This window comes from Eurypyga helias, unplaced genomic scaffold, assembly GCF_000690775.1.
Source record: "Eurypyga helias isolate BGI_N326 unplaced genomic scaffold, ASM69077v1 scaffold1835, whole genome shotgun sequence".
NCBI classification, from domain to species: domain Eukaryota; kingdom Metazoa; phylum Chordata; class Aves; order Eurypygiformes; family Eurypygidae; genus Eurypyga; species Eurypyga helias.
The window spans coordinates 34,071-49,093 of record NW_010251931.1 but is presented as its reverse complement, the minus strand read 5'-3'; the positions used below and the strand labels follow the sequence as shown (position 1 = coordinate 49,093).

General features: G+C 37.6%; 1 protein-coding gene across 1 annotated transcript in view; it reads right to left on the bottom strand.

The window, feature by feature from the left end:
* Positions 1-1,665: 1,665 nt before the first annotated feature.
* The window catches only part of LOC104510037 (serine/threonine-protein kinase D1-like), a 43,527-nt gene continuing 30,169 nt past the window's right edge, over positions 1,666-15,023 (bottom strand). Inside the window, 5 exon segments of the mRNA XM_010152167.1 lie at positions 1,666-2,320; positions 4,213-4,298; positions 11,650-11,917; positions 13,474-13,572; positions 14,933-15,023. The exon segment at positions 14,933-15,023 is cut by the window's right edge and continues 29 nt beyond it. Coding sequence (XP_010150469.1) covers positions 2,102-2,320; positions 4,213-4,298; positions 11,650-11,917; positions 13,474-13,572; positions 14,933-15,023 — 763 coding nt within the window. The 3' untranslated portion in view covers positions 1,666-2,101.

Here is a 15,023-nt window from a genome sequence, read left to right as displayed (position 1 = left end):
CAGCAGGGAAAATTTTAATCTATTATATTGGCCCATGGCAGATTTTTCTCTGAAAAGCAATGAGTATTTGTACAAGTTCCTTAAAGCAATGAAGCAAGCTTCAGTGCTCAAAAAAAAAAAAAAAAAAAAAAAAGACAGGGAGAGGAAAAAAAGTAAAATATGCCCATAAGTAATAAAACAAGAGTTCCTTTGAAATGATGTTGAGTAGCTAGCCAGAAAATGTCTCAAGAGTAGTAATTTGTTTATACTTACGTCTCTGCTCTGTTGGTAAAGTTTATGAAAAATGCTCCATGATATTAAATATGATTATCAACACAGGTCTGTGCTTAGCAAATTCCTGTGCATGCTAGGCATTGTTATAGCAGAAATCAGCAGATGATGGGGTTCAGTGTAAGTACTCGATGTCCTTCCTTCATTAAAAGTTGCGCTGGTTTTAGTTTAGCCTCTTTGAGATACCATTGCAAACTGAAAAGTAGTTTTCTTTCTCTTTTAATCTCCTAACTAGTGTCCATGCCAGTACGCTTCATGGCATGTTTGAGAATTTGTGTCGTTCTAAATCACTTTTGCTCAAGGGTATGTACACAAACTAAATAAAAATAAGGCACTAATAAGTAAAATTCTGCTGGCTTTGGTCATTTAATCTAGCATAAACTTCCTCTGGACAAAGCTCTTTAAAGAAAGAATGGATTTATTTGATGAAAAGCTCGTGATTGTAACATAAAGCCAAGGTTTGATCAGTTTATCATATAGGACTCTAATCATTGCACACCTCGTGTTTCATCCCATATATCTATTCTTTTTTAATCTCACTCTTCAATACCTGTAGGTCAACTGTTTTTTTTCAGACATGGACTGTGGCATAGAATAATTTTCAGCACATAATTGAGTTACTTTGGCACATGTTTTATAGTGCAGCCTAAACCTCTCTCACAGTTAAAGCTAAATGGATTAGTGTTGGAACACTACATAAATTGTTAGAAATGAAAATTAATATATTTAAGGTTTTCAGGGGAAGGAAGGTGGGAGGGATGCATATTACCTTGTCAGTTCAATGGAACTCAGTGGAAAAGGAGAAACAGCAAATTTCTCTGAAAAATATATTCCCATTAATTTCACTAGTGCAAAATCAGTGTACTCAAATTCCCCACTCACCCAGCATGCTTCAAAACTTACTAAACTTACGATGTAAAATTGTCTAAATAGGTTCTTACAAAGTGTGTTTTATAGGTCCACAGGTCAGCTGTCAGCATTTTCCTATCTTCCTCCACATGGGCTTCTTAACGATTAAATGACCTTCTCCACCTATTTCTGATGCCATTCTAGGGATATTTTAAACAGAAAGATTAATCAAATGAACCTATTTTAACAAGACTTTTATTGAAAACATACATAAAGTCAACAAGTTATTTAGCTTCTGAATGTACATACTAGAGAATATTCGTATTAGAGAATATTTTAAGAAAAGGGAAAATAAAACTGACATCTTGCAGTTTAAGTTACTAAGGCATTTAGGCTTAAAAGCAAGTTATAATCGGTGTGTGTGTAGCTATGTACACAAACACATACACATGGATTATCTGATTTGAAACTGTACAGTGCTATGCAATTGGTTATTTTTTGCTTTTTCTATTTTTTCAACACTAAATAAAGCTTTTATCCAAATGGTAGAAGTTGTTCACAGAACAGCAGTTAAAATCTACTCTTCAAGAGTTTGCTTACAATTACAATACTAACGATGCACAAAAAACCCCCTGGATTTTCGTGGGAAAGTTCTCTCTTACCAAAATGAGGCTCAAGTAAGAAAAAAACTAGTTTGCAAAGGCACCGTGGAGACAGGTTTTAATACATTACATACAACATGAATCATCCACAATAACAAGTTTAGTGTTTCTGGGTACTTTTGTAAATACAACACAGTTGGTCACACAAAAATGTTTCTGTTGATTTGTCTTGGCAACTCAGATACATCAACAGTGTAACAGTATAACAGTTTTGTTCCCATCTGACAGAAAATAATGGCAGTTCTGCAAGGCAAACGTTAAACCTGACCGTATGTATTTATTAATTCCACAGTGTTTTGACAGATTATAGGAGATGCAACTTAAAGGATGCTGACACGCTCACTGAGGGCTTTCATTTCTGTTTCTTCTAGCTTGGTGTCTTCATTATGGTTAGCACTTGGACTGATAAGGTGTGCTGGATACTGCAATCCATGTTCTCCTGAATACTGTTCCCAACGGGAGTCGTCGCTTTCATGGGTGATGTAACGTTCCCCCATTTTACATTCAAGTTCCCTTAAATCTAACCAGGTTTGATAGTCCTGAAATAGAACAACAGTATTAGTTTTAAATTTTCTAAAATAAATTACATTCCTTCTACTACCAATAATATGCAAAGTGCTATTATCTCAGCAATATAAAGATCATACATACCTGTCACTCCACAGAGTGGAAAAATCTTTTAATTAATAAATATGAAATCTTCCTATAGAGATAAGTTTCATCTCTACAGCATTGTTTGATAAATTAATTTTATTAAACTGTCATAAATATAGTATGGAGATGTTACAAGTCGTTTTGTAGAATGTATGGACAGTCTACATATTTCCATAACATCTAAATGAAGCATGAGTGGTAAAACAATTCCTCACACTAGTCACAAGATGAGTAAGGAAGAAGAAACATCTTTAAACTGCACACGCACATGCTAGTGATCCATATCAGACAGTCAAGACAGTTGCTTCACCCCAGTATAATGGTGCAGGATATGAATTCAACCTGGGCTAGAAAAAAATCTGCTTTTCCAAACGTGGGCAATTAGTGACAACTAATTGCAACTAGCCAAAGCACCAGAAAGTCCACATACTGTAAATGCATGAAAGCTTTCATCCTTAGTATCTCGCATCCTTTGCCTCACTTCTTACACTGATGTCCTCTCAGAAATCATCTCTAAGTGTCACTGCCCTGCACCACTATCACCTTTCCTTAGCCCACAAAGTTAGGCTCTTCTGGAAGGAACACTCATCTCATCCATGATGCTAGAGCTGCTGCTATACTTCCTCACCTTAGTCCACCTCCACTCACTGTTGCACAAGCGATTTAAGTGGGTATCAAGAGGTGAAGAACTGTCCCATCATGTGAGACAGCCAGCATCCTTGCACAGACCTTAGCCCAGATCATCTCTCTGATTCCTCAAGGCTCAGAAAAATGCGTTCTGCAATGGTTGACAGAGAGAACAGTAGTCCTGGAGGAAAGACGGGAAAGTGATAGGAAATCTGGGAGGAAGAAAGCAAGCCCAGGAGAAATGTCTCCAGGGAAGGTGGGGTGGAGACTGCAGCCCTTTTCCTCCTACACCAGCAGGTCACCCTCTACTTTGAGAAACAGTTGCAACTATAAGGTACTAGAGTAGGAGCTACTTCTCAGTTTGGATAAAGACTCCTTTAGGACTATGTATCACACATCTGATATGTGCTGTGATTACTTTCCTAGATGCAAATATGGATCCCTTGGGATATCTTGCAGGCTGATGTCCCAGCCTGGCCTTAGTCTGTCCCTGTCCCCAGGGAGGGGCACAATGCCCTGGCCTGGGGCTGCCTCCAGCCTGGGCTGCTCCCAGGCTGGGGGCGGTGAGACGGCCCTGGCTGCTAATGGCACTGATTTTGTTTTAGGTCTTTAACTTGCAGTGATTTGGCTGCTGCCAGGGTAAGATTACCATATGAGGAGTAGAAGGCAGTGGCTGCTAGCATCTCAAAAATTCCTAACATTTCAGTTTTTAGTTGGATTTCAACTGAAGGTGGCTAATGTATTTTCCTGGAAAGCATATATCTTCACTAGTTCTTCTGATGACTGTGAAGTGAAAGCCCACTGTTTAGCTTTACTAAGAAGGGAATCAGGGCAGACTCCAGACAGTGATATAATGTAAGTCAAATTACTATAAGGTTTTTTTTCTTTCTATATACATCATGTTCTTGGTGGACAAAAAAGATAAAATATTCTTGTAACATATTTTGAAAACATAAGTTTAGTATAGGAATCAAATACTTCAAAAATTACTGAGAATCTATAAGTAAAGTGGTGAAGGACCGAGGTTCTCAGGATCTAAAACATCTTCAGATTTGTAGATTTGCTTATGTTCTACTGTGCTTAAGGACAGAAATTTGTTATATACTTAGAACCTTAAGGCATAGGAAAAACATGGAATTTGTAGCAATACCTGTAACCATGGGTGGCTTAACGTTTTGTCCACACTGTAGCGCTTTCTCATTTTCACTTGCAACAAATTATTTATGAGATCAATAGCTGAAAAGAAATAATATTGGAAAATGTCAATTTAAATGAATTTGTTTCAACTAGGACATGCAAACAGAGAGAGAAGGCAGTTGTAAAAAGAGGACAGTTATCCCTCCTTCTTCCAGCTTTGTACAAATTGCAGTCAATGTTGATGTGCCTGAAGGTACCCATGCAACCCTTCCTAATGGGATTACAGCTGCTTTACTAGTAGCTGTTAGCTAGCATATTGTCTACCTCTGTGTGTTCATTTGCAGGCATAAAGCAAAGACTGAAGATAATTCTGATTCAGTTCCTGCTCAAGTGAAAAAAATCTCATGTAAGAACTACAGTATTCTCCAAGTACCACAGTAAACATATATATATATACACATACACGTATATATTTCTCCGAGACAATCAGTATCACTTTCAGATGACTGACAGCAGCACCCTCCCAGGCACTGAGTGGAGGAATCAGGTTTTTTTAAGTCACTAAGTCGCAAAATACTATTCTATTGAAGTGCGCATTACTTCTACCTCTTACTCAGCAGTCTGGTGTTTCATAAAGGCAAGAGGGCTTCTTTACAAATCTCTTAATTTCTGTGTTTTTGAAAGAGTCAGTGATTCACTAAAGTTATAGGTACGTGTGCTGTGGTGCCTGAATGGAAGAGGCCCATGACTCAATGACCAGCGCATGGAACTGCACTGATCCATTTGAAAAAGGTCTCTGGGATGAGGTTGCTGAGCTCTGAATGCATCTACTAAAACCATTTTAAAAAAGTAAAAAATAAAAAGTAAGGGCATCATGAAAGTTTAAATTCTATTCTAGGTGGTGGTAAATGTTCAGCATGTGTTCTGCGGAAGCTTCGTGTTACAAAATAATTGACCCACCACAAGGAACTATAATATCACTGCAACTTTCCCATTTCATCACAGTATGCTGGCTTGTCCAAAGTATGCTGGTTTACGTATTTTTTGTTTACGTATTTTTTGTTTACATCATGGTGACAGGGAAAGATGATTATGAAAGTAACACAGAAACATGGCATCACTGAGGGGAACAGGTCCTGAAACATGTCAGATGGACACTGCTACCAGTTGGATACTGAAGGAGCTGAATAATCATCTTGTGTTTTAAGTGCAGGAGATGGGACAGAATTCTTTAAACTGGTACACCTCTGAGGTTGGATTCTGTGCAGCAATATAGAAAAGCTTTTATTTTTTAACAGAGGCTTACTCTCTCCAGGCTCAATTTGGCAACTAGTGCTTTGTGTGTATTACTGCCATGGGGAGGAGCGCAATGAGTAAAATTGTTCAGGAAAATGGGAATGTATATGAGAGCCTATCTGTTTGTATGTAGTAAGTTTGACAGAGAAACCTATTCTTAGCAATAGCAGACTATCACGAAAATAGCCTTGACTTTCTGGTACTGAATATTATCTTGGAAATCAAAGCAATTGTGGAAATGAGATAAAACAAATTTCAGGACTTCTGACAAAGACGACATTGTCAGAGGTTCTGAGCCATGCTTTTCCTGGAGCAGATGGGCCAAATTTTAATTTTTCTGTTGTGAACAAACAAACTTTTAGGTACTGTCTCTTTAAGTGTAAAGTGTAGTTCACGCTAAACTCTCTAACTCATGTTTATTTTGTTCCCTCTCAAAATGTCTGTGACATGGATGTGAGATCAGAAATCCAGTGGATCACTGATAAGACTACTACTGATAAAAAACTTATTTGTTTTTCAACATTGTGGGGTTTATCTTTTTCCTCTTTATTGGTAAGAGAAGCTCTCCATTTTCAAGCTATGAGGAAGAGACATGAAAGTCCATCATATGCCATGGTTCAATTACTTCTGATATAACCTAGGAAATAGTAGTGGCCATTGTTTTAACTCATGCTTGGAAGAGGAGAACATTGTTCTTACCAACTGCAGTATATCTGGGTATCAGCAAACAGCAGCAGCTTCTGACACACTGTCACCTTACCCTTAAATTCAGTAGAATTACAGGAAGACTTCAGTCTGTCTTCTGATAAATAGGCCAGTGCTGAACATGAATTTAATAGGGTTCCGATTTGTTTATTATCTTCAGTAGTATGCAGGTGTATATGATCTTCAGAGATAATTTTCATCATTTACTATGAATCTCAGTTTGGCAAATGGGTCAAGAACTTGACAAAAGAGGTAACTGTCCTGCAAACTGATTTCAGTCGGCCAGCTGTTGTGATGTAAGTGTATGTTTCCCAAGATGTACTCTGTAACTGCCAAGTACCTACTGAATATTCTTCCTGCCAGGGGGTATTGATAGTGTCTCTATTACGCATCTTCTGTCCAACCCACTGGAAGCAGATATGACTGTGAGCCTTACAAATGATGAAATTATACATAGCAGCTACTCAGCCTCCCTCAAATTAAAACAGGATGCAGACCCCTTTCTCCCTTCCTTTCCTTCAGGACAATGACACACTACATGTAACATCATATTTCTTTGTATTCTTGGGATTGCCAATGGTTTGTTGAAGAGACCAGAAAGGCAGTGCTCTAGAAACAATCACAAGACAAGGTACATAAAGAAGGGCAGGGAAGGAAACTAAGACAAAAGTGAAAAGGCAGCTTCACAGGATGGTTAGGATTGCCAGTAATGAGAAATCATTTTTCTTGAACACAGTTTACACAGTCTGCTTGTTTCACCACTAGAATATTGCTGTCTCTGTAACAAGTTTTGTTGTTTTAGCTTTTTATCTAGGGTTCTTCTTGCCAGGGAAGTCTTGAGTATCACCTGCCTCTTAGCAATACATAAGCACAAATGCAATGTGACACTTATGAAGATAGGGCCTGAACTATCTGACACAATTCCATTTGCTTTAATACTTAAAGTTTTCAAATGCAGGTGAGGAAAGAGATCAGACATGAGTTTCAATAGCAAAAAGCATTTGCTATTTTTACCAGGAAATCATGGAATCCAAGAAAAGCCACTTCTCAAGCATAGGAGTTCTGAGTATCAAGAAGTCAAGACACAAGCGACATGTACTGGGCAAGGCAACAAAAGGACAGTGCTCTGTAAAAAAAAAGCAGAAGCTACAGTGTTCAATACAGACAGGTTCTGCACTGGAACTGAAGGATTAAAGGACTTCCTTAGAGATCTGAAATAGTCTGTTAATGAGAAAATTCTGAATTTAACTGTTGTTAAATAAATTGTAGAGGTTGAGACACTGTAAGTGTATAAATTTATACTTGGTCCAAAATTTTTCAAGTACACCCATAATAGCTACTCTTACAGCCATCACTTGTAAAAATTTGAGTGTCTGCCATTCATGTAAAACTTAGGACTTCCTAGTCCCTGGATTCTTCTGAGTATTGCTCTGTTGATTAGTGGTCTTTTGATACTTTTGATACTTTTTGTCTTTTTGATCTTTTGATACACATAAACCCCTTCCCTATTGCTGGTCCATACAGCTTTGTTGACAAATGTCGTAATATTCATGTAGTTATTTTGACAAGATATAATCTTCAGCTGACAAAGCTTCTTTTCAGGGACATGGCTTCAAGAAATCCTTGGTAATTTTAAGTTGCACCACTACAAAAGAGCTTTTGTAATACTAATGTATCCTAGCAAACATATGTAAGTAGAGCCAAGACCTTATTTTAAACAGCTAGTTAAACAATTACTGAGGCAGAGAGCATCTTTGAGCTATAACATCCATTTGACCTCCTCATACTTAATGCTCATTCATGTGACTTGTCATTAATGTGTGAAACAGAGTTTCTATTCACATTATGCGCAAACAAGTCTATATAAATACTGGCTTGAAGGCAGCTGTGTTACTTATTGCTGACTCAAAAGAAGTGTAACAAGCACACCACGATCAAATTTAATGCATGCAAGAAATAGCATTGTTTCTTCCCAAATTATTTAATAATATGAAGTAATGCGAAGCACCTAATCAACAGCGCGTGCCATCACAGAGCTCATCAGGCTAGTAGTAATAGCTGTGTTGGTGGCTGATGAAAGTAAAATTGTGAATACAATGATTTATGAAAATTCCACAACAGAGCACAACACACCACAAGTACTCCAAAGCTTGACATAGCACATTTTGGGACCATGAGGTTCAAAAGAACAGCCACCACAGTGGATACACACTACGTAAAATATACTAACAGGCAGAGGGACAAAATCCTTCAGGGAGTTGTGTCTTTGTATTTAGCAGTATTTATTTTTGTAACCTGTAGCTAAGTCATAATAAATCTTTTGAAATTATGCAGATTTGGTGGACTGGAATGTCAAAGTTGGAAAACAACAGTAATGCTGTTGCAAATAGGCTTGATGTTTGACAGATGTCAAAATTAAAGCTATGAAATAGGAAAGCTTTGGGAAATGATGCCCACAGAAATGTTGTGAATGGACAATCAGTTGGGGAAAAATATTTCTGAAAGCTGCAAAAATGGAAAGGTCTTAGTTTTTATAGGTTAAGTTTTAATGGGGGAAGATGAAGACACAGCATTACATATAAAAAGCTATGATTTCTCAGCAGAAAGAGTTAATCAGATTAATAGAGATGTTATGACATCAGACAGACACATTATAGAGAAAAGAGAGTCATAGTCAACGACTAGACCACATTCCTGTGTGGCAGAGAAGATAGAACTGTTAATAGTGAGTGAAAGATATTACACAATGAAAAATGTCATCATCAGATGGATTCTGACTTCTTTCTTGGCTTATGACTGTAAATTTTTATTTTAAAAATGTCTAGAAAATGTTAGAGAAAAAGTAATTATCAAGAAAATTAACCAACATAGACCACATTATTACACTAGTGACATACTTTTCCTGTAAAATATAATTTTGTCCCATATGCTTTTGCTCTGAACCTGCTAGACTAAGGGTTGATTTACTTTTATATAATCATGTAGTTTAAACTGCCATGGGTCATGTGTTTTTATAAATCTATTGTCTCATCTGTACAGTTTAGAATTTTAAGAGCCAAATGAATTTTGCCAAATATTTGAATAAGGAACACAGAATGGAAACATTTAGGCTATTTTACCACTGCTCATATCTGAACTTTTAATTCATCTCTGACTAGAATAAAAACAGAAGTAAACATGGCAATAACTAAGTTTAGCTATTCTTAAGCTTTTTACATGAGTAATGGTCTGAAAAGAGCACTGAAATAACTACAGTTGCAAGAAGTTTTATCAATTTGGCTCTCTGAGTCACAGTAATAGTCATAAGCAAGAAACAAAAGGTTTCAGTACTGTTCCGCTTTCCTCAATGTCGATTTTGGCAACAGGCATGCAAAAATTCATAATGCAGCTGTCATTAGCCATTCTGCGACAAATGATATGCCCTTTCATAGAATTGTTGTTTCACAGACACTGGCAATACACTTGGATGATGATCACCTCCCTTAATCTAAACTGAAAATTTCATGACAAGGTAAAAATCCCACAACTTTTGAAACATTTATGGTTCCACTAAAAGTACAAACTCAGAATTTCAAGAAAATGAGTTACTGCGGTTTAAGAAGTAACTAATTCAGATGCATCAGCTGCGTATGTTTGTGTTCCTGACCTGGTATAGTTGTGAATTAAACCGGATACAGATTTGCATTTTAACCATGCATTATGGTCACAGCCTGGATGGGGCCAGCAGTTGCACAGGGCCCATACTCCTCTTGAGACCTGTGCAGGATTGTGGACCAGAGGAGCTGACATTAGAAAACAGTTCCTTTAGTTCTCCTGGCTAATCTGGAGTTTGAGTTCAATTTTGAGCTCTAAAAGTCACCAAGTAACACTTGGACAGAGATCTAGACTCCAACTCCCTGTGTTAAACATAATGTATCTGTTCAGACATTTTCAGGTCTTCGTGTATTGCTCATCAGCTAGGAATTGAAAATATGGAATAAAATCACAAGGTATAAGCAGATTTTAACTCAGTTAAAGTGTGTTCTTTCCCACCCTTCTGCATGCTTACAGCCTGATAACCATTAACTCTTAGTGAAGGCTGTGATTCTATGAAAGGAGAGATAACACCCCAGTAGGTAAGTTGTCTGTAGGTGCTCTACTGAACCTTCACCTCTGAATGCAGAAATTGATGTTCTGTCTACCAAGGTACAAACTTGTGGAAGACAATTTCTTAGAGCCTCTTCTGTGTTGATTGCTGTTTGCTATCTCTAGCGCCAGATAAAGCATTGCTGCCAACAGATTCTGTCAGCTTACATATCTGAAGTGTGTTGAGGTTCAGAAGGACTCCAGTGTGTAATTGTGCAGATTTATAGCTTCCCCCTAACAGATCTCATCAAACTTCATCTGCCACTAAGATAATGCTCTCAAAGCCTTTGTCAATTGACAATCTAACATGGTTATAATATATATTACAGTGAGCAGTAGGCACATTCCTCTAAGCTACCATTAACATGTAACTTAAGCACGTCACCTGAAATCCAGAAAAACTGTACGGCAAATCATGGAAATCATAAATGTTACTATTTTAATTCAATTCAGTAAAATTCAGAAAAAAATATAAGAATCTGATGTTCATAACGTTTCTTTTGCTTTAAGACTTATGAAGCAAACTTGCAAAAAGTTAAGGAAATAATGATTTAAAAAAAAACCCAAAGAAAATCAAGCTGTCTGAAAATGTTTATTATGTACATAAAATGCTGGTGAAACCAGAACATTTGTTAAATGCCCTACTTATTTGTGTTCGGAGACATCTTTAATAGAATTCCTTTACCTTTTTTTAAAAGATGTTCCTAGTGAATTATTCACATTGCTCTTTTACTATCAAAAATTTTTGATGTCATTGACGAGAATCCTAGTTTCAAAAGTCTCACTGGTTATCTCCAAGCCTTCTCCCTGCAAAAATGCTCTTCTCTGGTACCTTCTCATACTGTTCTTGAAACCTCATCTGCTTGGAATTGTTGTCTCTTTTTTTACATTCTTCACAGAAAGAATATTGTGGTACAGCATCCTACTGAATGGAAACTAAAGTAGTAGCAGAAGTAGAATGAGAAAAAGACTGCTGAAGCACTAGGGCAGAATAAAGAGGTACCAAAGTAAACGTAAGCAACTTCAGTTTCAGCAGCTGAGGTTCCCCGCAAGATTCTACAGCCACCTACAGATTGGGTTGCTATGCGCCTCCTTCAACACCTTCTGCAGAGCTCCCATGTGAGAGGATTACGCCATATGCAGTCTATACATGCTCCGCAGGAAATGTCTAAAGCAGCCGACAGCACAAAACAGAGACTTTACATTATGGTACCCTGACATTTTCCCCCCCCCCACCAGTATGTACAGGAAAAAATATACGACAGCAAAATACAACTACCCTTTTTTAAGGGCTTATATAAAACTAGCCACAAACAGGTATTACCTTCATGAGAAATTTCTTTCCATGGATTAGGTGGGTACATGAAAGCAGCATTCTGGATTTGGTCATGTATGTCTTCATCTTCATTGAATGGAAAGGTACCACTGAGGCTTACATAAATGATGACACCCACAGACCACATATCCAGGGATCTGTTATAGCCTTTGTTTCTCAGCACTTCTGGAGCAAGGTAGGCTGGCGTTCCTACAACTGAACGCCGAAATGATTTCTCTCCAATGATTCGGGCAAAGCCAAAATCACAAAGCTTTACCTGTTTAAAGAAAGGTGCTACAGTAAGACAGATGTTACTTTTATTATCAAATAAATAGTTGAGGAACTTTTATTATAGTTTAATTGCAAGATGCATCTCCTCCTGTTTCTTCAAGAATACTTTCTTTTAAACTCCTCTGAGATGAATACACCTATTCCACCAAGACATTACACCAGATTACCAGTCCATCGCATCTCCTCTAGTCCTCCACTCCATGACTAAACCACAATAAAAGCAGTAACAGCAGCTAGGACAGCTTAGAATGAAAGAAACACAGTTCTGGATGGACCTAACAGCTCAGGCTGCTGGTGAAAGTAGTAACATAAAGTAATACTTATTCATTCAGAGCATAAAAACATGTCAAACAGAAAAACTGTTTCACCTGTATCTTTTTCCTGAATCAAGCAAGTTGACAACATTTAGTTCTTGAACTTCCACTTTCATTTTATTGTGGACCTAGTTACAACCTGCCTCTCTGCGAATTTCGTTATCTGATTTCTTCAGAGGGACAGCTTTAGGTGCTTAAAAATTCTCACTTAACACCTCAGTATACATATTTTCTTTCCAATTACTAATATTGGTATTATTTACAAATTATCAATAGTGCTCCTTTTGAATATAGGTAGTTGGAGGAGACTATGTATGAACTCTGCAGATCAGAAGTAACAGAAGCTGATACAAATACCTTTAATGAGGAATAAAACAATGAGCCAGAAAGTATATTTAAATACTCTGCAATCTACCTGGCATTTAAATTCATAAAATTAAAGCAGCAGCTCTTGTTCTCCATAAGCTCTCCCCTACCTTTTAAAAAAATAACTGTCTTTCTGGTGACTGCTTGCAAATCGTCTCTTATCTGGACCAAATCAACAAGGTAAGTAATTTGTGCCGTGATCTAGTTGAATATTGTCTACTACATGTAGTAGATCATGTTGAATATTGTCTACATGTCTACTTTGGAAAGGTTTTTCAGTAAGTGATCAGTCTTTTTGTATCTAAAACTTCTGTGTAGTTCCGAGGGCTGGAGCACCTCTCCTATGACGAAAGACTGCGAGAACTGGGCTTGTTCAGCCTGGAGAAGAGGAGGCTCCGAGGAGACCTCATTGCAGTTTTCCAGTATCTGAAGGGGGCCTACAAGGGTACTGGGAGAGGACTTTTTACAAGAGCCTGTAGTGATAGGACAAGGGGTAATGGGTATAAATTGAAATCAGGGAGGTTTAGATTAGATGTCAGGAAGAAATTCTTCACAGAGAGGGGGGTGAGGCACTGGAACAGGTTGCCCAGAGATGTTGTGGATGGCCCCTCCCTGGATGTCTTCAAGGCCAGGCTGGCCAAGGTTTTGGGCACCCTGGTCTAGGGGGAGGTGTCCCTGCCCATGGCAGGGGGGGTGGAACTAGATGATCTTTAAGGTCCCTTCCAGCTCTAACCATTCTATGATTCTATGATTCTATGATTGAAGAGGTCACAAGTCACTTTTTTGTTTGTTCATAAAATAACCATTGCTAACACTTATTAATTTGAAAAATTTATCTTCAGAAAGGGCATTTTCTACTTGCCTGTGGGAAAGGATCAGCTGAGGCTAATAACACATTTTCTGGTTTGAGGTCACAGTGAACAATATTTTTGAAATGAAGATGTCTTAAAGCAACAAGGATCTGTGAAGAAATAAATCAGAAATAAATCAGAAATAAATCAGAAATAAATTCAGTTTTAAACGTCCTACTTTTTTTTTTTAATATTGTTTAGACAATATCAGTGATTAGAGAATCAAGGACCAGTGTGGAGAAAAAAAATCCAACAAGAACGTACCTTTTACAACAATGTCTACAAAGAAGAAAAAAGGCAAAAATGTCAGCTATTATTTGTTGTGTCTCAAGTCTTCTTGACCTGTCACTGTATGGAATATGGTTTTTCCCTCTCCAAAGACTTCATATGCTAAATATTTTTTTTTTAAATGGGTTCTGAGTACTTGTTTACATTTTTTTCATGAAATCTTTGAACACAGGAATGTTTGCAAAATGGCCTTCCAGATCTAAATTCACTCAAAAAATTTCCCAGAAATATTACGTTAACTGTTTTAAACATTTTCTTGAGCAGAGAAAGCATAAGGAGCCTTGCATGTACTTTTATTCAATTCTGCACACAAGAACATGGCAACAGCATGTAACAGAAATTTTTATCCTGTTCTTGTGGCTTTCACTCCTTTCCTTCTGTCTAGTCAGGGGTTGACAGAATTTCCCACTATATTAAAGCAGGGAATGGGGAGGAGGCTGAATAAACCTGGGAAGGCAAGAAACCACATCCTGAAGCTGGTGGCAGTTTCACCTATGAAAGCCGGAAAACTAAGGAACCAACTACATTCTACCTTGAATAAACTTCCACTATAATACTGTTGTTCCTTCTCCTTTTTTTTTTCCTGACTGCTGAAACACGGCTTGCTCTGACTCAGAGGTGGATCACTACTCAGTTGTGGATTTAAATTTAAACCAGTATTATGGGCAGCCACAGAAGCAATATGGTAATATACCAACAGGAAGAACAAAAAAAACCTTACAGATCAATTGCATTGTTAACATAAATCATACAGGAAACCACTCATCCAACCAGAGATAGTGCTTAGATCAAATCTAAGCACAGAAGATATGTACAAAAGTGCATTGTAGGAACTGCAATGGTTAAGTGTGAGGCTGTTCAAGAGGCACAGACTTCTTTGTGTGGGTCTTCTTTGGTCAGTGCTTTGCATTCCTTCCTTGTGCTTAATTCTTCAAGCATAGGAGAAACTGTAGCTTGACGGCCTTTCCATCCAGCATCCAGACAGCTGTACACGTGTCTAGTTCTAGGTCCTTTTAATGGTTGACTACTTATCAGATAATGTATGCAAAGCTGTTTTCCCATCCCTGATACTACAATTCAGGCTTTCACGAATCAAACAGGTAAAATATGCCAAAAGCAAAGCACAAGTAACACTGATAATAATTGACCTCAAATCTCCTGGGTCTATAATTGATTTCTTACCTGAGTAATCAAAAACTTTGTTATTCTCTCTGGCAATCTGCCCTTTTCACTTGATAAGATCATCTCCAGCATGTCTCCATGGAGTTTTTCC